At 48.8% G+C, this 24,931-nt stretch overlaps 2 protein-coding genes across 5 annotated transcripts; both read left to right on the top strand.

Moving 5' to 3' along the window:
• The first annotated feature begins 139 nt into the window (after positions 1-139).
• Positions 140-8,865, top strand: LOC105491245 (MON1 homolog B, secretory trafficking associated). 3 transcript variants are annotated; one of them, XM_011757453.2, is made up of 6 exons: positions 140-248; positions 790-947; positions 2,717-3,043; positions 3,608-4,427; positions 4,794-4,941; positions 7,345-8,865. In XM_011757453.2, exons 2-6 carry the CDS (start codon positions 800-802, stop codon positions 7,543-7,545), a joined length of 1,644 nt encoding a protein of 547 aa, XP_011755755.2. In that variant the 5' UTR covers positions 140-248; positions 790-799; the 3' UTR covers positions 7,546-8,865. The 3 variants fall into 3 exon arrangements, with proteins under 3 accessions (XP_011755755.2, XP_011755753.2, XP_011755754.2); XM_011757451.2 differs by lacking the exon at positions 140-248 and adding an exon at positions 290-572; XM_011757452.3 differs by lacking the exon at positions 140-248 and adding an exon at positions 290-538.
• On the top strand, positions 8,624-22,417 carry LOC105491246 (synaptonemal complex central element protein 1 like). Of its 2 annotated transcripts, XM_011757454.2 has the most exons (11): positions 8,624-8,738; positions 15,872-15,931; positions 17,631-17,690; positions 17,886-17,960; positions 18,525-18,572; positions 18,845-18,899; positions 20,636-20,699; positions 21,568-21,637; positions 21,720-21,807; positions 22,012-22,084; positions 22,269-22,417. In XM_011757454.2, exons 1-11 carry the CDS (start codon positions 8,678-8,680, stop codon positions 22,341-22,343), a joined length of 729 nt encoding a protein of 242 aa, XP_011755756.2. In that variant the 5' UTR covers positions 8,624-8,677; the 3' UTR covers positions 22,344-22,417. The 2 variants fall into 2 exon arrangements, with proteins under 2 accessions (XP_011755756.2, XP_011755757.2); XM_011757455.2 differs by lacking the exon at positions 17,886-17,960.
• Positions 22,418-24,931: the final 2,514 nt, after the last annotated feature.

Here is a 24,931-nt window from a genome sequence, read left to right on the forward strand (position 1 = left end):
GCAAAATTCCTCTTGTGAAACGAGGAATAGGCTCGAGCCTTCGATTGGGTCGAGGGAAACGTCAATCAATGGATGGGCGGGTGCAAACGCAACAGAACGTACAGTATTGGTTAGGGTTTGGCGGGGGGCGTAGACAGCGGGGAAATGAGGCGGCTTATCTCGATTGGCCCAGAAAGAAGGGGGTCTCGCCCTCTGTACTCCGGGATTGGCTAGAGCGAGCCGCGCCCCCCTCACGCCAACAACCACCGGTAAGCGAAGTGGGCCTAGCTCTCCCGGATTAGCAGCCGTAGCCGGATGCGTTGAAGGGAGGGCAGAGAGGTCTCATTCAGCTCCCGAACAGACCTGACGTAGATCCGGAAGTAGCCCGCACCATCTCAATTATGAGGGGACACCTGTAGGCGACGGGAGAGGGACGCCGCGGGGAGCCAATAAAGCTCCGCAACCGGAAGCGTCTTCTGGGGGCGTCGCACCCGGAAGTGTGGCACCTCCCCGTCCGCACCCGGAAGTGTGATGCCACCGCCGCTACGGGGAAGTAATGGTACCCGGCCAGTTGAGATTCGGGGTTAAAACAGGTGTTTGTATATCTCTATTTCCTGAGGCCCATTAGAGTCTCCTCTTTTCGGAAAGTGTTGGAGGGGGCACGTATTTGGGCATGTTTTTGAATGTCTCGTCCTATTGAAATCCGTGGGGAAACAAGCAGTAGGAGTGTGTCCAAAGGGGCCTGACTCTATAAAGTCTTTTCAGAAGTTTCTTTCACCGCCCGTCACCCTCGATTCCCCTCCCCTTCAGGGATGTGCAGATGGAGGCCGGAGGAGACACTGCTGCCCTGGTCCCCGGGGGCGCGGAGGACTTGGAGGACACGCAGTTCCCCAGTGAGGAAACTAGAGAAGGTGGAGGGGTTCACGCGGTCCCACTGGATCCCGAAGGCGAGGGCCTGGAGGAAACAGGTATGACTCCACTTAGTGGGGTCTTAAAATGGATCCTTAGGGGTTGTCATTGTTGGACGGGGGGAGGGTCAGTGGGTGATGAGTAGGGAGTCGTTTGGGACTCAAGAGAAGTGGCTTAAACCATAGCCGGGTCAGGAGGAGGTCATTGTGGACACATGGTGTAGTTTACTTCACTGAGGAAGTCATTGGATGTCAACGGGTGTTCACTGGGGGTTTGGTGTGAGTTTAGGTCATTGAAGAATCAGAAAGGGGGCTGTTAGAACCAAAGAGGGTCACTGAGGATTTAGAGTGTTTAGGTCAAAGAATGCGCAGAAGAAAGTCAATAGACTCCAAGGAGTACTGTTTAGAAGTTAGTGTTTTTGAGGAGGGTGTTATTTATTAAATAATAGAAGTGGGAAGGGGAATCAGTGAAGTTCCATGGGCACTCAGAGTATTTACATCATTGAAGTCATTGGTAGGCTGTTGGGAAGTCTTTAAGGAACCAAATATTAGTGGATGTGTAAAGTTGTTCATTTGGGATTTAATGGAAGTCACTGAGAAGTCTGTACCATTGATCACTTTGGAACTAGTGGATGCAAATGGAATCATTGGGAAGGATCAGTGATGTGAGAATAAATGTGGGTGGGGAGGTTGAGGACTTGGGAAGTAATAGCAGGTAAGAGCAGTTATTAGGAGGGAGTAATGATATTTGGGGACATGGGAGTGTCAGTCATGGGAATGTCAATGAGAGAATATGCAATTATTGGGATTTCATGGGAAAATTATTGAGACATAGCTGCACAAGGATAATAATGACTGTCATTGGGGGATGAATGGGAATAAATGGATGTGTCAGTAGAGGCCATTGAAGTTGTGGGTTTTCGTGAATGTTAATGATGGTCATGGGGAGGGGCAGTGGAAGTCATTAAAGTCTTGTGTGTTAGTGGATATTATAATGGTTACTGTATGGAGGGGAGTGGATATCAGTGAGATTGAAGGTGGTCAGGGGAGTGAGCGAAGGTCTCTGAAGTGCTGGGTGTTAGTGGAGGTTAATGATGGTCATTGTTGGGGGCGGGAGGAGTGGACATGGAGTAGAATAAATTGTGGATCAGGGCAGTCGTGGAGGATCACTGAAAAACCAGGTGTTAATGATTGTTAAAGTGGGGTCATTGGGGTGTTTGTGAACCACAGTGGGAGTGAATAATGGATTAGGGGAGTCCTAAAGATCTGGGTGTTAGTGGATATTAATGACAGTCACTGGGAGAAATACTGGACATTACCAAGAATATAAATGGGCAACCAGGAGAGTTAGTAGGGGTCATCACCTATCAGTGGGCATCACTGATAGGGTAGTGATGGGGGAAGGGGCATTCAGATACTTAAGATATTAATATATGTTAAGGGTGGCCATTGGGTGAGCAGATATCAGGTGAAAAAACAGGGGTCGGAGGAGTTAATGGGGGATTATTGGAGACGAATAATCATCATCCAGAGTCAATGGGGTGCTTTGAAGACTTGGGAATGACAGTTATTGAAAAGGAAGTAATTGGTCTGTAGGAACATAGCAGGTCCAGTGGAATGACAATGAGAATGTGTTGGTTTATTAGGGTTTTAGGAAGATCATTGCGGGGTCCCAGGGCAGTCATTTGTCACTGAGGGGCATAGGAGACACTTGGAGGTCTGTGTCAGCATGCAGGGCTCCTGGAGGGGCTAGTAGATATTTGGTGGGTCCTTGGGGATGTGGGGTTAGGGGTTCACATGCAGATGACCCACCAGGGGCTCCCTTTCAGGATCCAAGGACAAGGACCAGCCACCCAGCCCATCACCACCGCCCCAGTCAGAGGCCCCGTCAAGTACCTCTCGGCTCTGGAGTCCTGCAGCCCCTGAGAATAGTCCCACGCGTAGCCCTGAGAGTAGCTCTGGAGGCCAGGGCGGGGACCCCAGTGATGAGGAGTGGCGCAGCCAGCGGAAGCATGTGTTTGTGCTGAGTGAGGCTGGCAAGCCCATCTACTCGCGGTACGGTAGTGTGGAGGCGCTGTCGGCTACCATGGGTGTAATGACCGCCCTGGTGTCCTTTGTGCAGAGTGCAGGAGATACCATCCGCGCCATCTACGCTGGTGAGCAAACAGGTGGGAGGCAGAATGGGGGACAGTGACCGGGAATATGGCTGGCATGGGTAGGTCCGTCTGCCTGCCTCAGGCACTATCCAGCCAGCCAGGGTTGGGTCCATGTGTGTGGATGGTCAGCCAGGGCTCTAACTGTCAGTGGTGGGAGGTGGGGGGTTCATCTCTGTCTGGCCTGCTGGTTTCTGAATGATTGACTTGCTGGGATCTGAGTGACTAGCTGGATACTTCTGTGTTGCCTGAGAGCATGACTGGGGGGGCTGTGTGGCTAAGCTGTGTCTTTCCGGCTCTGTGTCAGCCCTTGTACCATCTCTTCCCACCTGCCCCTGCTCCATGCTGTGTATCTAACCTACCTGTTCCTTTGGCCATCCCATCATGTCTCTGCAAATGTCCAGATTCCTCCAGCTTATCCTTACCCCAGTCCAGGTGCCCACAGAGTGATCGTGTGGACTGGGGCCCGGTGTGTGTATGGTAGGAGAGAGCGGAAGAGCCCCACTGTCTCCCTCTGGTCATTCCTGATCCAGCTCTACCCCCTCTTCTTACCCCTCCCTTCCCCAGAGGACCACAAGCTGGTGTTCCTACAACAGGGCCCACTGTTGCTCGTGGCCATGTCACGGACTTCTCAGTCAGCAGCCCAGCTGCGGGGGGAGCTGCTAGCTGTGCACGCACAGATCGTGAGCACGCTGACACGTGCAAGTGTCGCCCGCATCTTCGCACACAAGCAGAACTATGACCTCCGCCGCCTGCTGGCTGGCTCGGAGCGCACACTGGACCGACTTCTGGACAGTGTGGAGCAGGACCCAGGAGCCCTGCTCCTGGGTGCCGTGCGCTGTGTGCCCCTTGCCCGCCCGCTGCGAGACGCACTGGGTGCGCTTCTCCGACGTTGCACAGCGCCTGGCCTGGCGCTGTCAGTGCTGGCAGTAGGCGGTCGACTGATAACAGCAGCCCAGGAGCGGAATGTGCTGGCCGAGTGCCGGCTGGACCCAGCTGACCTGCAGTTGCTGCTCGACTGGGTGGGTGCACCAGCCTTTGCGGCGGGTGAGGCTTGGGCACCAGTGTGCCTGCCCCGCTTCAACCCTGATGGTTTTTTCTACGCCTACGTGGCCCGCCTGGATGCTATGCCTGTTTGCCTGCTGCTGCTTGGCACCCAACGTGAAGCCTTCCATGCCATGGCCGCCTGCCGGCGCCTGGTCGAAGACGGGATGCATGCCCTTGGTGCCATGCGTGTTCTTGGGGAGGCTGCCGGCTTCTCTAATGCCTCATCAGCCAGTGCTCCTGCCTACAGCGTGCAGGCTGTGGGGGCGCCGGGCCTGCGGCACTTCCTGTATAAGCCGCTGGACATCCCTGACCACCACCGCCAACTGCCCCAGTTTACCAGGTAGGCCCTGACCCTAAGGCAACTGGCTGGGTGGGAAGGCCTGTCAAACCAGGAAGTTCAGCATCTCAGGGATGTGACTCAGGAGAGATAACCGGCCATGCTTAAGAAAGAGGGAACAGAACAAGTCTCTGATGATGGAGCATCAGTCATGGACCTAAAGGAATCCCCCTCTTCTGGTGGAGAGCAGGGCCCTAGTACTCAGGGAATCCCCTAGTTTGATGAGGAAAGGTCAGCCTCCAACCCCTGAGAATCCTCAAGTCTCATGGGAGAGGCTCAGCTCCCTAACTTAATTGAAATCTCTAGACTGAGGGAGGAAATGGGCCAGCCAAGAAGGCCCTGGACTAATCTTTCCCTCCATCATGGCAGCCCTGAGCTAGAGGCCCCCTACAGCAGAGAGGAGGAGCGGCAGCGGCTGTCGGACCTGTACCACCGCCTGCATGCTCGTCTCCACAACACCTCCCGACCCCTGCGCCTCATTTACCACGTGGCTGAGAAGGAGACACTGCTGGCCTGGGTAAGTTGGGCAGGGCTCTGAGTGAATTGATTCCCCACTTCAAGCCTCCTTTCCCTATATTGTATCCCCTCCAGCCATAGTGCCTCCACCAAACACAGCAGGCCTCTGGCTGGGCTGTGCCTTGCCTGCGACACTGTCCCTGCCTTTACACACACATCTTTGAAGCCCCTGACAACTAATGACCGTGACTCTAATCCGACATTAGCCTCACCCTTCTGTGTGCTTTTCCCCGATTAGCAACCAGGACAGTGTCTTTGACTTTCCAGAGGCTCCATTAACCACCATTGCTGTGCCTGCCAATTCCCTAGTAGCCCAGTCCATGTGTCTGGAGGTACCCCATTCATCACCAGCTCATTATGACTCCATGAGTCCCCAGCAGTCCTCAGACACTGTAGGCTTGGTCCCTTGCTGTGCCCTCCACCTGGGGTACCCTTCCCTTGGGTCTCCTCTGGGCTCCAGCCCTCACTTCCTAGGGGTTTGCTGAAGGTCAACTACTGAGGGAGGCCAGAGAAGGGGACCTCATCAGAAATGGCACCTTCCCCCAGGCCCTGCCATGTAATGCATATTTATTAATTTATTGCATGACTGCTGTGGATGAGGCATTGTCCTAGGCTAAGGATTTTGTTTTTAAATTTTTTTAACTTTCATTTTAAAGAAGTCGCAAAAACAATATAAAGAGTTTTTATATTTATATTCATGAAGAGTTATAAAGGGTGTGGTGAAAACCACACCTGGCCAGACAGTGGTTTTCCTAACTCCATCATTCTTTCTACATTCATTGGTTGGGATTTTACTATAAAGAATAACATGGGGCCGGATGTGATGGCTCACACCTGTAATCCCAGCACTTTGGGAGGCTGAGGCGGGCAGATCACTTGAGGTCAGGAGTTCGAGACCAGCCTGGCCAACATGGTGAAACCCCGTTTCTACTAAAAATACAAAAGTTAGCTGGGTGTGGTGGTGTGTGCCTGTAATCTCAGCTATTCATGAGGCTGAGGCAGGAGAATCACTTGAACCTGGGAGGCGGAGGTTGCAGTGAGCCGACGTCGTGCCACTGCACTTCAAAAAAAAAAAAAGGAATAACTTTTTCTTCTATTTATTGAATTTTTAATTTTCTATCAATATTATCTCATGGATTTTTCTTTAATTCAGTGAGTTAAAATCTTTCTCTAGCATTTACTTTGGTGTTCAAATTGCCTCTGATTTAGCCAGTGGGTACCCTGATTCAGCCAGGCTGATCCCTGCGTCTCTGACACGTCCCCTTCACTATGTGAGCACATCTTACTTGACTTTCTCTATTCCAGTCCTCAACTCAGCCATCTCTCCATGGAGCCTTTGTACCTTTTAGTAGAGATTGGAATTTAAAACCCAAGATATGGGCCGGGTGCAGTGGCTCACGCCTATAATCCCAGCACTTTGGCAGGCCAAATAGGGGTGGAGAGGGGGCTGCGGATCACAAGGTTAGGAGTCTGAGACCAGCCTGGCCAACAGGGTGAAACCCCATCTCTACTAAAAATACAAAAAATTAGCCGAGCTTGGTGGCATGCGCTTGTAATCCCAGCTACTCGGGAGGCTGAGGCAGGAGAATCGCTTGAACCTGGCAGGCAGAGGTTGCAGTGAGCTGAGACCATGCCACTGCACTCCAGCCTGGGCAATAGTGAGACTCTGTGTCAAAAACAAAAAACAAACAACAACAAAAAAATAAGATATGTTAGGACCAGAATTTTAAACCAAGTGATCAGAGTGGCCTCCCTGAGCAGATGGCATCTGAGTGCAGTAAGGAGGTATTGAGCTACATGGATATCAGGAGGAAGAGTACACCTGGCAGAGGGAAGGGACTGATGTGCTGTGAGGTGGGACTGAGCCTGGCTATGTTTGAGGAACAGCAAGGAAAGTGCAGAATGGCCGGAGCAGAGGGAGTGAAGGGGAGAGCTCTTGGAGGTGGCACAGGAAAGGCACTAGTGACCTTGTGGGATCAGGCCTCTCCATTTAGTATGAGGCATAACTTGAGTTCCTCTTTATATTAATTCCTGGCTGTTGATGAGGAAAACATAGTTGTATGAGCTTAGAGCAGGACCTTGTACACAATAGGTTACTGACAGAATATTAAACATTGTTACTGTGTTCCCCAGTCCCCAGATGAGCAGATAGGTCTAGAGAGTACCCACAAACACAACCAGCATCACCCAGTTGAAGCCACTAGGTCCCGCTGACCCTTGGCTCATTAGTTGCACAATATCAGCTTACCTACCTTAGCCCAGTATCTAGGCAGCACCCGGTAGGAGGTGCTGCCAGGTACAGGTTCCAGGTTGCAGGAGGCAGACATGCAGCTGCATTGGGGTAGACAGGGTTGTCCATAGCCAGCTCTGGCCCATCTGACTCTGTCTCCTCCCAAACCCCCAGGTGACCTCCAAATTCGAGCTCTATACCTGCCTCAGCCCTCTGGTGACCAAGGCAGGTGCAATCTTGGTAGTGACCAAACTCCTGCGCTGGGTGAAGAAAGAGGAGGACCGGCTCTTCATTCGCTACCCACCCAAGTACTCCACACCACCAGCCCCCTCTACGGACCAAGCTGCCCACAATGGCTTGTTCACTGGACTCTGATAGATGGAGCTCCCAGACCAGGCAGTGCTGGGAGCAACCACCTTTGTTTTTTACCTTCTGTCCACCCTGGAAATGTGGGTGGGGGTGTGTCCGTGGCTAGTCATTGTCTCCCTAGGCAATGGGGCAAGATCTGAAGGCCCATCTATGAAAGAGATGGTGGCAACAGCCAGGCGAGCAGGGTGCTTTCCTCGCCTGGTCATGCACCTCCACCTCTGGGGAAATCCTTAGGCCTCCCTCTCCCTTCCCTCTGTCTCATCTCCTCCACTTGAATGATGCTCTAGCCTCTGTGAGGGATTGTCCCCTCCAAACTTGCTTCAGGGGTCTGCCTCCTCAGTTGAATCTCAGCCGTGAGTGTCCAGATCTGGCCAAGGTCTCTAGGGTGGCCCACAGGGGTGCTGGAATTGGCACTTCAGGGCCACGCTATGCTTGGAACTGGCCTGAGGGTATTAAAGAAAAAAACTACATAAAAGTCCTAAAAGTAAGACCCACAAGGATATTCCTTTGCCCTTCTTGTAGTTTTCTTCATCTTTACCCTGCCAGAAATGACCCCCTCAATGCCGGCTGCTGCTAACATTAATGAGAAGGTGGCCTCTAGTGTCCACCTGTGGAACCCAGGACACAAAGCACCTGACTGCACACAGTGGCTGAAATCCAGCATTTTTACATAGAAGATGCACTTAGCTTCTAAGCCTCATTTTACTCATCTGTGAAACAGAGATAAGTAACCCTCTCTCGTAAACTCTGATGAAGATTTGTAAACGAAAACAGACTCGAACTATTGTGTACCACCACATAGCACATGCACGTCTGTCCCAGACTTTGACAACCTGCACAAGACAAGCAGCCTAAAGCAGGAGAGACCTTCCTAGGGTTTTGTATGTGTGCACACTACCCTCACTCCCCAACTGGCCATTACCCTAGCTCTGCCCTTGTTTGTGGAGTTACAGCCTCAAGGTTGTAGCATGCAATCGGGGCGCAGTGTGTTCCGCGCTTGCCCAGAGCTGACTGCTAAGTCAACCGATGGCGTAACCGCGGACTGCACGCATGCGTGGTGAAAAGCCTTTCGCCCTCACGTGGTTTCTTTTTCAACCAGTCATCAAGCAAGGCTCGCGCGCAGGCCCCGCGTTGGAAAATGGCGGGGAAGCTGAAACCTCTGAATGTGGAGGCGCCAGAAGCCGCTGAGGAGGCTGAAGGTAGTGAGGGCAAGTGGGCTGTACTCCTTTCTCTCCAACCAGGGCAGAAAGGAGGGAGGATTCATCCCATTACAATAATGAAATAATGATATTCCAATATTTTTTAAATAAAATGTTAAGCCTTTTATTATTGAAGAAAAACAATTTTTTAACCGTTCAGCAGAGTGGAGATAAATTAACAGGCATATTCTTACCATCGAGATTAACTTTTGTCAACTCTAGTGAATACGTTGTTGAAAGTAAACAACACATAGTTCAGTACGCAAGTCTTCAAACAAAAGTGGGGCGGTGGGGATGTTCTGATAAAAATCACCTTGCTGCAGCCACCCCTTATTAACAGTAATTCCCAATGTCGCCATTTCACACCTAACACCTACCACACTTTGATGGACTCTTAAACCTCTTAATTGAACATGGCCTCCCCCACAGCCTCTTTTCTCCAGGGTATCGACTTGAATGACAGGCAAAGGAGGGTGGAGGGGTGTCGGCCTAGACGCTATTGGAAATTGTATTCCATCCAAAAGAAAAAAAATCCCAGACCGGGCACGGAGGCTCACACCTGTAATCCCAGCACTTTGGGAGGCAGAGGCGGGCAGATGACGAGGTCAGGAGTTCGAGACCAGCCTGACCAATATGGTGAAACCCTCTCTACTAAAAACTATATATATATATATGTAAATTAGCCGAATGTGGTGGCGTGGACCTGTAATCCCAGCTACTCAGGAAGTTGAGGCAGGAGAATCTCTTGAACCTGGGAGGCGGAGGTTGCAGTGAGCCGAGATCGCGTCACTGCACTCCAGCCTGTGTGATAGAGCGAGACTCCGTCTCAGAAAAAAAGAAGAAAAAAATCTTCCTTGGCCCGGCTTGGTGGCTCACTCCTGTAATCCCAGCACTTTGGAAGGCCGAGGTGAGTGGGTTACCTGAGGTCAGGAGTTCGAGACCAGCCTGGCCAACATGGTGAAACCTCGTCTCTGCTAAAAACAAAAATTGGCCAGGTGTGGTTGGCAGGTGCCTGTAGCCCCAGCTACTTGGGAGGCTGAGGCAGGAGAATTGCTTGAACCCAGGAGGCGGAGGTTACAGTGAGCTGACATTGTGCCACTGTACTCCAGCACAGACAACAGAGAAAAAAAAAAAAAAGGAAAAAAAAATTCCCAAGGCAGTAATGCATTTGTATGCCACTAGTATTTTTTGTGTTGTTACGGAAGTATTCAAAGTGTACCAACGTAGAGAAAATAGCATAAACAGAGCCCATGTACCCATCACTATGCTTCAACTGTTGTCACCTTTCTGTCCCACTTTTATCTATCTCTAACACCCCTTTCTGCACACTCTTTAAACCACTGTATGAATAAACACACTAGACTGCATCCTGCCAGACCTACCCATATAGACCTCAAAGTAATGATTATTGTTAATTACCTGACCTAGGATGTGAGCTCCATGAGAACGGAGACTGTTTACCTCTCACTCCCCTGCACCTAAAACAATGCCTGCTTGGTGTAAAGTAGGTGTTCAGTAATTTTTTAATGTGTGACTAATGAAATAACTTCCACACAGAGAGGTGTTTTAGATTAGAGCCACATACTAAGTGCCAGCATTCAACAAAGGACAGAAGGAAGTAAGACAGATGCAAATAGATCTCATGTATTAACTGTGTAATACGGCTGCCACTACAATTTTAAAAAACTATTTTAGTATCAACCTTTCAAATTCCTCAAAATTAAAGTTATGACTGACTTCACTAGCAAAGGAAAAATTGAAAGACGTATCAAGTTGCCATTTCTAGCCCATCAAATTGGCTTTATAAAGGGAAGAATAGTATCTGGTATTGATGACCTTGTAGAGAAACAGGCCTTTTCCTACCTCAGGGAAGAGAGCTGACTCAAAGTAAAGGCTTTGCTAGAGGCAGTTTAGCAGAGTATTTTTAGCATCTAAAATGCTCTTCCACTTCTGCAGTCCCCATGCTATGTAATCATAGGAGAATACATAAGTGTATGAACCAGGAATGGTCATTGGAGTGTTGATGCAGGCACAACACAAGGAACAGTCACATAAATGGCTAAGTCTAGGTTTATGTGTGCATGCTGTGGAATGTCTTTGTGGTGGATTTTTTTTTTTTAAGAGGCAGAAAAAGATAAATTCTAATTTAAATGTATAAAAATTAAATTTTAAGTTGATAGGATTATTATTGACACACAAGGAGCTCCAAAATAGACCCTATTTTTATTAGAGACAAGCCAGTTGGGATTGAAACAAAAATGGAGGAAGGTATAGCCCTGTGTATGTTGCACAGAAAAAGTGTCTGAATGGTAAAGGCTTGAGTGATAACTCTGGACAAGGGATTTGGATTTTGGGAGTACTGCAGAGGTAGAGGCATTTTTGTGATTTATTGTTTTATTTTTCTTTTAGAAAAATGTAAGTAGTCATATATAATTTTAAAATATAAGGGAGAAGAGGGAAAATTTTGAATGGCAACTGAGGATCCTATATTCATATTGGATCAGTATTAACATCCAGGTTTTGATTGTTGTACTGTGGTTACCTGGTAGATTCCCTTTGTATATAGGAAATAGACACTGGAATAGTAAGGTGTAATGAGTCAAGTTGTCTGCAACTTATTATTCAAAATCACTCACAAATGGGGAATCTGGTATAAGGGCAAAATGGGGGCACTGTGGCCTATTTTTACAACTTTTGTGTACATCTGAAATTATTTCAAAATAAAATGTTTACAAGGGTGCTCTTACTGTGCTGGCCGTTTTCTTTTGTAATGGACTTTGTGTGTGTGTGTGTCAAAGTGTTAGTCGGATTATTTAAAAGATTTACTTGTTACCCACTCTTGGCCTTATTTCATGACTAGCACTAGAAAGCAGAGAGAGGAAAAACACAGATGGAGCTTTTGCAGAAATGGTTGCAAATGCCAGCCATAAAAAAGATGTGGAGACAATCAGGAAATTAATGCATAGCCTGGGTATTGGGAGATGTTACCTGATGAGTATTAATCTGGTCAGTTGTGATTATAGGATTGGGGTCATCTAAGATAATGTCCTTAAGTAGCTCAGACTCCTGATGAAGTATCTGGGAATAAAATGTTAAGAAGCCTGGGCATTGCTTAAAAATAATTCAACACAGGAGAAGCATAGGTGAAATAAATAGGGTGAATATTAATAATTGTCAGATCTGGACAATGAGCATATGAGAGTTAATCATAATATCTTCTCTACTCTCATGTGCATTTGAAAGTTCTCATAATAAGGTACTAAAAATAAAACAATCACAAACACCTTCCCTTGTTATTAAAGTAGCTTTACTTCTTTGTCTTATTTCCAAAATATTAAGAATATTTTTGAAATTAAAAAATATCTCAGGATGCCAACTTGTTCCAAGTGATTGTATCAGGGGAAGCAGTGAGATTTAGGATTAAGGAGAAAAGAGGAAATTTCATTTTTAACGTCACATATTTCTTTGTTTGAATTTTCTTAGAATTTTACTTGAGTCAGAAAGTAAAATTTAGAGCAATATTTGAAATGTATTTTACTAAAAGACCAAATGTTGTCACCAAACTGCTGGCAGTGGTTACTTCTGGGAAGGGGAGTGACTTGGAGAAGGGGCTGCTGGTGAGGGGAGACTTTTCTTTTTAATTTTTTTCTTCCACATTTGTTTATTATGTAAGTTATTCTACATGTGTTTATTATGTAATTTAAACATGAAAATGCAAATTAAAATAATACATAATAATTTATAAAGGATTTCAGGCCAAACAAAAAGACATAAAGAAGGTGAACATACCACCAAATACTTCAAAAAGTATCTAATAAGCTCAGGTTAAAAAACCCTGATTTACAACATGGATTTTAATGGCTGCAAAGAATTTCATCCTACAAACATGCTGTAATTAATCCCCTAAAGTATCTTCAAGTTATTTCCTTTTTTTTTTCTTTTTTTCTTTTTTTCTTTCTTTTTTTTTTTTTTGAGACAGAGTTTTGTTCTTGTTGCCCAGGCTGAAGTGCAATGGTACCATCTCGGCTCACTGCAACCTCTGTCCTCTGGGTTCAAGCAATTCTTCTGCCTCAGCCTCCTGAGTAGTTGGGGTTACAGGCACACACCAACACGTCCGGCTAATTTTTGTATTTTTAGTAGAGTTGAGGTTTTGCCACACTGGCCAGGCTGGTCTCAAACTCCTGACCTCAGGTGATCCACCTGCCTTGGCCTCCCGAAGTGCTGGGATTACAGGCGTGAACCACCGCGCCCAGCCGTTACTTCTGAGTTTAAAATTATAAACAGTGAAACAACATCTCGCCCACCATCCTTAATTATGTCTTTAAGAGGCATTCCGAGGAGTGGAATTTCTGATCAAGAGGAAATGAATAAAGTTTTGGTATTTATTTATCAGAAAGTTTGAAATGAAACAGTTTTTGCCGGTTAGCAAAAAACAAAACAAAACAAAACAAAAATGAAGATTAAAAACATACTTGCCTGGTAAGAGTATGATTTTTGGGCCTGAGACAGGTGAAAGGCAATTTCCTATCAGCCAAATTCCATAATATACATACCTTTGATCCACCAAGTAGCATCTAAGTAGTACTCTATGTGTACCCAGTAGATACACTCTAATGCAAGCACAAAGAATAATGTACAAGGATGATGTACTAGGTTAAATTGTGTCCCTTCAAAATTCATATCCACCACAAATTCAGAAATGTGACTTATTTGGAAGTAGGGTCTTTGCAGATATAGTTAGTGAAGAGGAGGTCACACTGGATTAGGGAGGGCCATATTCAATGGCTGGTGTCCTTATAAGTAGAGGGAAATATAGACACATAAAGATATGAGAGTGGCAGGTGAAGACACAGACACAGAGGGAAGACCCAGTTTGTGGTACTTTGTTATGGCAGCTTGACAACACAAATGCAGATGATCATTGTGGCATTCTTTGTAACAGCAAAATAAGGTAAACAGCTTAAATATCCATCAGTAGGATATTGTTTTGAAATTATGGTATATCCACACAGTGGAATGCCATGCAGCCACTAAAAAGAATAAAAAGATCACTGGTGTACATTGTCAAATGATAAATACAAGATGGGGTGCATCATGTACAACATGCTACCACTTATGTAGAAAATGTGGGATGTGGGCCAGGCGCAGTGGCTCATGTCTGTAAATATCTGTAATCCCAGCACTTTGGGAGGCTGAGGCGTGCGGATCACGAGGTCAGGAGATCAAGACCATCCTGGCTAACATGGTGAAACCCCGTCTCTACTAAAAATACAAAAAAAAAAAAAATTAGCCTGGTGTGGTGGCGGGCACCTGTAGTCCCAGCTACTCTGGAGGCTGAGGCAGGAGAATGGTGTGAACCCGGGAGGCGGAGCTTGCAGTAAGCTGAGATCACCCCACTGCACTCCAGCCTGGGCGACAGAGCAAGACTCCGTCTCAAATAACAAAACAAAAACAAAAAAAAAAAAAAAAAAAGAAAAGAAAACGTGGGATGTAGTTGGCCGTGGTGGCTCACGCCTGTAATCCTAGCACTTTAGGAGGCCGAGGCGGGTGGGTTGCCTGAGCTCAGGAGTTCGAGACCAGCCTGGGCAAAACAGTAAAACCCCGTCTCTACTAAAATACAAAAAATTAGCCAGGCATGGTGGCATGCGCCTTTAGTCCCAACTACTCCGGAGGCTGAGGCAGGAGAATCACTTGAACTTGGGAGGCAGAGGTTGCAGTGAGCTGAGATTGTGCCACTGCACTCCAGCCTGGGCAACAGAGCCAGACTCCATCTCAAAAACAACAACAACAAAATGAAAAGCAAAATGAAAATGTGGGAGGTATGTTTGTGTATACATTGAATTATCTCCAAGTACCTACACATAACTTGTAATGCTAGTGGCCTCTGAGGAGAATTAGAGAACTGAGGGAGAAGGAATTTTCACTGTATACTATTGTGGGTAAGCGTTTCTTCATTAACTTTTTGGCTATCATGTTTGCGAGCTGCCTTTCATCTTCTCTGTTCAATTTTCCTTAGAGAGGTGTAGGTCACTGAGATTTGACCTTTACCATTGATTTCAAGACTTAAGGATTTTTTTTTAACGTTAACATTTTCCTGTGGTTTTTCTTGTTTGAATTTTAGAAGTAACACAGGCTCATGTTAAAATATACATAGAAGTATGTATGGTGAAAAGTGTGGTGAATCAGGGTTCAAATAAGGTCTGTTCATTTAATTGATTGATATATGCCTCAAGTCTTTTTTAATCTGTAGGATTTTTCCCTCTCCCTCATTTTCTTCTTTGCAACTTATTTGTTGAAGAAACAGGTTTTCCTGTGGAGTTTCCCACAGTCCACATGATATTGAGCACATCCCCAGTGGTGTCATTTAATGTGTTTTCCTGCCCTTTGTACTTCCTCTGAATTCGTATTTAGATGTGGAAACCTGATGGGATTCCATCAGGCTTTTTTGGTTTTGGTGGGGGTTTTTGGGGCAAAAATCCTCCATCAGCCATGTTGTGTTCTTCCATCTAGAGGCTCATAGGGAGCACTCCCCAAGACAGCTTGTAAGTGCACTCTGAGCTGCAGTCCTCAACTTAGCTGAAATAAACTCTCTATATCAAAAATAAAAATAAAAATCCATTGAACTGGAGCTGCAGGGTAAAGAAAGAAAAAGAGAGAGGCTCATAATATCCAGTTGTCTTTTTCTGATGTTAGTAGCCATTAGTAACTATTACCTAGATCTATAAGTTCATTAAGAATGTATAAATTATGAGCTATAATTATTTTAAAGAAATTCATATGAAATCTTCCTGCCCTATTGCTCTGGTTAAAACTTCATAATGATCTTGAACAGCAGCATCAGCAAACATGCATTCCCTTCTTTCACCCCTGAGTTTCATTAAGGGGATGTTTGTGGTGGTGTCTTTTAACCCCTCAGGGAGAAGGTGACCCTTCGGGGTCCTGATTTATCTAGCACACACCATAAACCTCAAGGGCAAGAGACAGGGGCCCTGCTTCGGATGGAAATCTGTCTCTCATCCCATCCTTAGCCCCAGCCCAGGGGTGTCTGCAGACCCCGCTGGGACTTCCTACTTCCCTTCTCTGTTCCCTCTCACTCTCGCTATGTCCTGTAATTTTGATTTTCGTTTCTACAGGGCAAGCCAAGTCTTTGAAGACTGAAGACTTGCTGGCAATGGTGATAAAGCTGCAGAAAGGTCATGTGTCTCTTTGTTTCTGAGCCTCAGCCTGGGGTTTCAAGTCAGAAAGACATGGTTCAAATTCAGCCACCTCAACTCACAACCTCAGGAAATTATCCCATTGCACTTTCTCCCTCTTATACAATTTAATTCTTTGAACCAAGAATACAGCCTCACAGTTCAAAATTCAAGAAGTTTAAAGGAAAGGAAAAACCAGTTCCCCTGCCATCCCTCCTCCCTCCCCCCACACACTAGACATCCATTTCCCTGACTCACGGGCAAGCAGCTATTGTTTTTCAATTCTTAAGTATCTTTCCAGAGGTTTTTAAAAAATGCATTCATGGATGTGTTTTTTTTGGTCTTCCCTTTTACATACAAATGGCAATGCAGTTGGTTTTGCACCTTGCTTTGCTTTTTGCAGGAGATCTGGGAGCCAGTGTGCACCCAGTATCTACATCAGAGCTGAGGCAGTGCTGGCCAGAGGTTAGACCCCCAGTCCATTCTCATCTTAAAATACTATCACGTCAGTCTATTCCAAACAAAAGCAGCAGCCTCCCCTTCTCCCACTCTGTGGCTGCCTGCAGAAGAAGTGCAGTGGGACTGCTGCCTAGGTAAAATTAGGGAGAGAAATTGCAGGGCCAGAAATGCAGTGACCCAAACTGATCATTTCCAGTAAAACAAAGACCCCCAGAGATTTCTGTCAGTCATAATCAGCACCGTGGAGAGCACCCACTCTCCTGGAAATCACAGAAGCTGGAGTCAGTGACCTTGGAAAATCCAGGGTCTGAGTTTATTAACCCCAGAGTGTCTGAGGGGTCGGCAGTGAGACCTGGCAAGGGTTGGGCAGCTTTTTGCCCCCATTCTTTGTTGCCAACCTTGATGCCAAAGAGGCATGAGAAGGAAGTCTCCTGCATACAGAGCACTGAAACAGGGACTATGAGAAGTTAGAGCTGACTCTCTAAAGGGACAGTGATCACCCTGTCACTGGGAAACTTGCAAGCTGCCACCAGCAGTGTAAAAGCAGGGTTTCCCCATTTCTCAGATGAGGCCAGTACCAGAGTGCAGACTGACAACCCTTCCTGTCTGGCTTTTGATAGGGCGGGGCAGATGGGACGTCTCCATTGGCTCACACCACACTCAGAGTTACATCTAAAGGCTTCCACGATGGCCCAATAGGCCCTGAGTGATACCACTTCCCACTTCCCCCACCTCACCTTCTGCTACTCTCCACTTGCTCACTAGACCTGAGCCACACCAGCCCCTCACTGTTACTTTCGACACGTGCCTCACCCGCTCCTGCCACACTACGGGGAATTTGCACTTGTTCCCTCTGCCTTGTTGCACTCCGCCTGGATTGGGTCCCCCCTCCACACTCTACCCCCACAGAACTGCAGGACCTGCTTCCCTCTCCTCATCTGGGCCCTTTCCATATCTCCAGACACACCTTTTACCCTTTTGCTCTTCAACGCTTTGCCTCACTTTATTTCTCTTCACAGCAGCTACTGCCACCTGAATTGATTTATTTATCTTTGCTCAATGTCCATCTCCCCAGCCCAGAATGCAAGCCCTTCAAGGGGCTCTGGCAGAGCTCAGCACACAGCAGGTGCTCAATATATGCCTGTTAATTGATAGCAGCAGACACAGTGCTTCTCCGTCTGCCTTGGACAGCCAGACACCAGTCTTCTCTGGCTCAGTCTTTCTTCCTTTCTTTCTTCAGAGGGAAGTCTGGAGCCACAGATAGAGGACCTGATTAACCGGATTAACGAGCTTCAGCAAGGTAAACTTGGGAACCTAGCCTGGCCAGCTGGGGCCAGCAGGAAGAGCCTGGATTTATAATGAATCCACCTCCTCATCTATAAAATCTAGGCCCCTGTAGGGTTGTTTGAAGATGAATATGCAATGTCACATTTGTGAGAGAACAGCAAGGCTAGAGACTACACTCACACAGTGTCTTCTTCCCTTCTTGGCCCAGCAAAGAAGAAATCCAGTGAGGAACTGAGAGAGACCCACACTCTCTGGGAGGCCCTGCATAGGGAATTAGACTCCTGTAAGTGGGGCCAAAAGAGGGACCCATCAACACTGCGGATGCTCCTGTGCATACCTCGGGGCCTTTGCACAGGCTGTTCCCAGGCCTACAATGCTCTTAGCTCACATCATCTGTATTGCCTCTCACTGTCTCATGTCATCTTTCAGCTCTCAGCTCAAATTTCACCCTGACAGGCCTATCTTGATGGTCTCATCTCAGAATAGAATCCCGCCCTCTCTTGGTCATTCTCACGCCCCTGGCTGATTTATTTCTTAGGAGCCTTTATATCCACCTGACATTGTGCGTGTATTTCTTTATAGCCATCTCTCTCCTCAGTGTAAACCTTGTACATTCTTCAGGGTCTTCAGTCCTTCAACATTTACAAGGAATGTGGGCATAGAGGGGGAGAAGCTGGATCAGGATGGTCCTTGTGGGAGATGGTTGCAAGGGTGGCAAGAAGATACATCAGCTCTCAGCTCTCCTAGGACTGTACTACACCTTCTGTGTGGCTTTCCCCTTATATGAAGTTGCAATGGGGATGGCGATGGGGTGCCTGGAGGCTGAAAGTGTCATTGTGTTTTCCAGTGAATGGAGAAAAAGTGCACCTAGAGGAGGTCTTGAGCAAAAAGCAAGGTATTTACCAGTTGCTGTGTCTTCCTTATTCTACTCTTCCATCCCACAAAAGTCCATACTCCTCAGAACAGCCAGAGGAATCCCACTGAAACCTAAGTCAGGGTGCTTCCCTATCTGCACAGATCTCTCCCTGGATCGCTACCTTACTTGGAGTAAACACCCAAGTCCTCACGGTGCCCTCCAATGCCTGACATGATGTGGGGCCCATTACCTCTGGCCAACCCTGACTCCCCAAGAGCTCCCAAAGGGTCCCCTTGGTTCCTTCCCCACAGAGGCACTCAGGATCCTCCAGATGCACTGCCAAGAGAAGGAAAGTGAGGCTCGGAGGTAAGTGGCCCTGCCTCAGCTCTTCCCCACCTCATTCCACAGCTGAAAAAGGAGGGAGCAAGAGCTATGGAAATCAGTCTTGGACATGGAAGCCTCATTTTACCTTTCTATAAATAGAACAGTCAGACAAAAGACTTCCTTGGTTATCTCTGATATTAAATGGTCATGTTAAGATCAATTTACTCATTTAATTATTCATGACTAATTTCTTTATCAAATATATTCCATCCATTGGTGTTAGCCTCAGTCTTTTGCTATCGGCTATCCAGGTCCTTTGATATCCATTCACTTGCTTATTTGTCTGCTTATTCTAAGCCCCAGCCATCCATTTGCCCACCCATTCATCTACTTACCTATCTAGCCATTCACCTACTCACTCATTCATCCATCTATCCAACTATCCAACCATGTCATCCAGCCAGATGGCTATTTTATCTACAACCTTCCACCTAACAATCTTCCATCCATCCAATCAGGCATTCATCCTCTCTCTATCCTTCCCGTCATATATTCACTTAGCCAACCATCCATCCAGACATCTATCCTTTCTTCTGGCAATCCTTTCTTTCTCTATCCAGCCGCTATTCCTCTATTCATCATTTCTCTAATCAGCTATCGTTTCTCCAGCCAGCAACTCACACATCCAATCAATTGTCTCTCCAACCGTGTATCCATCCATCTCTTCATCCTCCCAAGTAGCTGGAATTATAGGCATGTGCTACCACGTCTGGCTAATTTTGTATTTTTAGTAGAGATGGGGTTTCTCCACATTGGTCAGGCTGGTCTCGAACTCTTGACCTCAGGTGATCCTGCCCGCCTCAGCCTCCCAAAGTGCTAGGATTTCAGGCGTCAGCTACCACGCCCAGCATCCTCTGAACCTTTACTTAGCACATTCATGTTACCAGAGGTCTCACATCCTGGTGCACCGTGATTTTAATTGCATGGGGAAACCTGATGTTAGCTAATGTGTGTATACTTAACCACACTACTCACACTGTCTGATGAGCATTTATGCCCATTTATGTACCTAATCCTCATAATGACAATTATAGGAGTTAAAGGCTAATGTCACCCTCCACACCACCATTTTACATATGAGGAAACTGAGACCCAGAGAGGTTAAGTAACTTGCCCAGGGTCACAGTGAAGTAACAGATCAGGCTTCGAGCCAGGATGTTACAGAATCTATGGTGCCAGATTACCACACGCCTCACAAAGCTTTCTTGGGGAGGCAGAGTTCATTCCATGGGGGACAGGATGGACAGGGTGATGTTCTCAACAGAGGCCCATGAAGGTTCTCGTTCAACAGGGGAAATGAGAAAGGTGAATGCCGTGAACAGACATCCCAGCTCCCACTCCTGCTGGAGTGAATGGTGGGTCATTCAGAGAACACCACTCAGGGTTGTCTTTCCCTTCCCAGGAAGCACACGTTGCAACAGTACATGGAACACATTTTTGTCCATAACTCTCAGGTTTCAGAGTCCCAAACAGAGGAATCTGGGGTAACTCCAAGCCTGGGGCCTGGCAGACCACAGTGTAGAAAGTGGGAGCAGGGCTTGCCTCAGGGAGAGTTTGTTGGAAGAGGTGCTGCAGGAACCAAAGCTTAGAGGATAAAACCCATGAAGTGGCTCCCAGCAGAGGGAGCATGGGCAGGATCTGAAGGCTCGCACATGAGGAGCCCCCATCAGGGGTCAGGCCTAGCATGTGTTCTCTCATTCCTGGGTGTCGGCCTCCAGGTTCGATGTCAAAGGACAGCTGGAGGATCTGACGGGCCAGCACAAGGACCTCTGGGAATTCCACGTGAGCCATTATCATTGCCTGCAACCAAAGCCACTCCTCCCTTGGCTTTAGTGTCCCACTGACTGGCCCAGAGTCCACCCCTGCCCAGGCCCAATGCCGGGGGATAATCCTTGATTCCTTGCTTCCTCTTGTCCACCTATTCAGTCCCTCAGCTTTTATCTAAAATCAACTTAAGTCTCACCATGCCTTACTGCCACACCCAGCATCACCTGCCCAGACGGGTGCGTACCATTGTGATCTGCTTTCCCCCTGCTCACCCAGAGTATGTTTGTCTTGCAGTGGCAAATGGCAGCCCAGAGAAAGCCATGGTCAGGTCGTTCCTTCATTCAGCTAATGTCAATGGCTGCACTGGGCTGCATTTGAAGCAGTGAGAGAGGGTAGCAGATCAAAGAGGACAAGTCTTTAGCAGATCAAATAGGCTGTCTCAAGCTGGTTGGGGACAGTGGAGGCACCAAGAAAGTTAGTGGCTAGATCGTGGAACGTCAGTGGGAAGGCCTCTAAGCAAGTGACATCTCAACACAGAGGTTAAGGAAATGAGGGAAGAAGCGGTGCAGGTATCTGGGTACAGAAGGAAGGTCCTGGGACTGGACGGTGCCTGAAACCTTTGAGGAGCCGCAGACTGGGGAGTGGAGGATGAGGAGAGTGGGAAGAGTTCAAGTTTGAGAGGTGCCTGGAGACATGCAGAGCGTTTGGGGGGAGGTGGGTGGGTCTCCAGCCACAGCAGAAACTGCACATTGAGTTAATAAATAGTTGAATGAATGAATGACCTAATGTAGGTGAAGACTTCCCGAGAAGCACAAAAGGGGAGGGGCGGGCCGTGTAGCCAAGAGGACATCCAGACGGGCAGCCCTCCTCTTTGTCCTGGCAGATGCTGGAGCAGCGACTGGCCCGGGAGATCCGTGCCCTGGAGAGGAGCAAGGAGCAGCTGCTCTCGGAGAGTGAGCCTCCCGCGCCAGGTGGGCCGGGGGAGGGGCACGTGGCCGGGCCTCGGCCCTGCCCCTGACGCCCGCCCACCCGCAGGGAGGCTGGTGCGCGCCAAGCTGCGGGACGTGGAGCGGCGGCTGAGCTCGCCGCCTGAGGTCGAGGGCGCCAGGGCGGTGAATGACGGGTGAGAGGGGAAAGGAGGTGTGGGCGAGGAGGGCAGGGACACGGCGGAGGGGAACCAGCCCAGGTCCCCCGCTCCGCCCCCCACTGCCCCTTCCCCCGCCTGTGCCTCCCTCGGCGTCGTCGGGTCTCCGCGTCTCCGTGGCTTCCTCCTTGTTCCCTAGACTCTCCCTCTCTTCCTCCTCTCTCCTCGGCCCCTTCTCCGCAGGCTGAAGGCGGAGCTAGAGATATTCGGGGAGCAGGTCCAGAGCGCCCCCGAGGTCGGGGCCGGCGAGGGAGAGGTAGGGAGCCCGGGGAAGGGAGGCGGGGCGGGCAGGGGTCCTGGGAGTGGCCCCTGAGAGTGGGGTCTGTGCGGAGCAGGGCGGCCCCGGAGGTAGAGGAAGCCTGGGTGGAGGCCTAGGGCAGACGCGGGCGGATGCGAGGAGCGCGGGAACCTGGTCTGCAGCCTCACCCCGCCCCTGGCAGGCCGGACCTGAGCTCCCCCGCCCCCGCGACGAGGCGGATCCGGAGTCGCCGGTGGCTGCCCCTGACGCCCCCTAGGCCAGCAGGACCCGCCCGGTCCCCGCCCTCCCTCGAGACCGGCCAAGAAATAAAGGCGATAATTTCCGACCGTGCCTGCGTTCTCCCCGGAGTCTGTGCTTCACGGTGGAGAGGGGAGGGGCGTCCTGGGGTCTCGAGGCGGGGCCTCTGCCTGACCCCGCCCTCCAGTCAAGCCCCAGGCGCCAGAGGCTCGGTAAATGCTCCTGAGCTCAGAGAGAGTAAAGTGGGTGTCAGGACCCCCCGCCCCACAGCCTCATCTCGAGTTCCCAAATCTGTGTTGTCAACAGGGGCTAGAGGGCACGTGTTAACCCATTCTGGTCCTCGGGGTCTGTGTGTCTCCGGTGGTCTCAGGAAACCCAGAGTCTCTGCAAGACCCGCAGACTCGCGCTAGCTCTGGGACGTGTCCGCCCATCTGAGCTCCTCTCACACATTGGATTCTAGCCAAGGCTGCCTCTCCACCCTTCTCAAACACTCCAAACACGTGTCCCTTCCGGGCCTTTGCCCTGCTGGTCCTCGTCTGGGGTCACATCCCCTAGGCCACCTCAGATCTGTTAAATGTGTCCGCCACTCCGGAGGCCAGCCTGGGGAACTCAACTCCAAAGGCACCCGGCACCAGGCTGCTGCCATTGACCAAGCATGTAGTGACTAAGCAGGCATTTGCCGATTGCCTGCTGGGTACCAGGCACTGTTGTAAGCCCTGGATTTTAAACAGCGCGGTTAGCGAAGCCTCACCTAGAAAGTGGTATCTGAGCGGAGAAGTGAGGTAGCAAAGGAGGGAGTGAGCCCTGTGGGTGTTTGGGGAAAGGTGCGCCTGGCAGAAGACATACCTCATGCCAAGGCCTGGAGGTGAGGCTGCACTTCGCTGTGTTTGAGGAGCCGTCTGGAGGAGGCCTGCGTGGTGGAGTGGAATGAGGTAGAGTGGGGTGGGAGACGACACTGGAGAGTTGCCAGGGACCAGTCAAGTTGGGCATTATCTAATGTGTGTAGAAGAGGACCTGGTACACAGTATTCAGTGAATGTCAACTCTCACATACTGTTGTGATGATTCACTATTCCCAGTCCCTAGAGAATGGGAACTGAGACGTGTGACTCACTTAAATCAGGGCTTCTGTCCATTAAGTGATCAGTAAGTGGTTCATATGATTTATTATTATTATTATTCTCAGGCTACAGATGAGGAACACCAAGGTGTGTATATCTCTCAGAACAGAGATTTTTATACAGTAAATGCTCAATAAATGGTATCTATCATTAATTTTTCTCACTACTATTCTTGTTGTTATTCCCAATTTAGTGATGAGGAAAATTGAGATAGTGAATCTGTACAGTAAGCCCTCAATAAACGTTGGGTATCGCAGTTGTTGCCATTATTATCCTAAGTCCACAGATGAGGCCCAGGGAGCTTTAGTCCCCGAGTCATCACTCGCATCCGGGCACAGCTGACTCCAGGCCTAGGTTGTGATCCCCTGCCCCACTGACCCCACCTGCTTGCTAAGGCCAGTCTGCAGGAATCTCTAAGGAACCTCAGTATCCTCTTCGTCATCCTCTCTGTGTCACACAAAGGGGGTCAGCCTGGATATTCTGCCGACTTACCACTGGGTACCTAGGATTCGAGTCCTGGTTTCCCTGTTCACGGGCTGGATGACTTCAGGCAAATTGCTTAATGTCTCTAAAACTCAATGACCAGCTGGGGGCGGTGGCTCAGGCCTGTAATCCCAGAACTTTGGGAGGCTGAGGCGGGTGGATCACGAGGTCAGGAGTTCAAGACTAGCCTGGCCAAGATGGTGAAACCCCTTGGTTTGGTGGTGGCGGGTGTCTGGAATCCCAGCTACTCAGGAGGCTGTGGCAGAGAATTGCTGGAACCCGGAAGGTGGAGGTTGCAGTGAGCCAAGATGGTGCCACTGCGCTCCAGCCTAGGCGACAGAGCAAGACTCTGGCTTTTAATTTGCCCTGTGTTCTCCTGACTGAACTGAACTTCCTGGCAGGGCTACTTCTCCTTTCATTGAAATGATTGACAGCTGCCTGGGATGTCTTCACTTACTTCCTGTAACAGCGTTTCTCTCCCCACCCACGTCCTCTCTCCATAGGACTTGCATTCATCCCATAATTCTCAAGCTTCTTAGCTTGTAGTTCAGGTTCAAATGTGAATGAGCCAGGGGGAGCTCAGTGTTGTCAAAAGGCTGAAGGACATTCTTTTTTTTTTTTTTTTTTTTTTTTGAGACGGAGTCTTTCTTTGTTGCCCGGGCTGGAGTGCAGTGGCGCGATCTCGGTTCACTGCAAACTCCGCCTTCCCGGGTTCACACCATTCTCCTCCCTTAGCTTCCCGAGTACCTGCGACTACAGGCGGCCGCCACCACGCCTGGCTAATTTTTTTTTTTTTTAATTTTTAGTAGAGACGGGGTTTTACCATGTTAGCCAGGATGGTCTTAATCTCCTGACCTCGTGATCCCCCTGCCTCGGCCTCCCAAAGTGCTGGGATTACAGGCGTGAGTCACTGCGCCCGGCCAGGACGTTCTTGAAAAAAGTAAGCCAGAAAGAAACCCACTGAAAAACAGGAGAGGAGTCAGAGGAGGGGCCCGAGGAGAGGC

The sequence above is a fragment of the Macaca nemestrina genome, chromosome 18 (assembly GCF_043159975.1).
Source record: "Macaca nemestrina isolate mMacNem1 chromosome 18, mMacNem.hap1, whole genome shotgun sequence".
Classification (NCBI taxonomy): domain Eukaryota; kingdom Metazoa; phylum Chordata; class Mammalia; order Primates; family Cercopithecidae; genus Macaca; species Macaca nemestrina.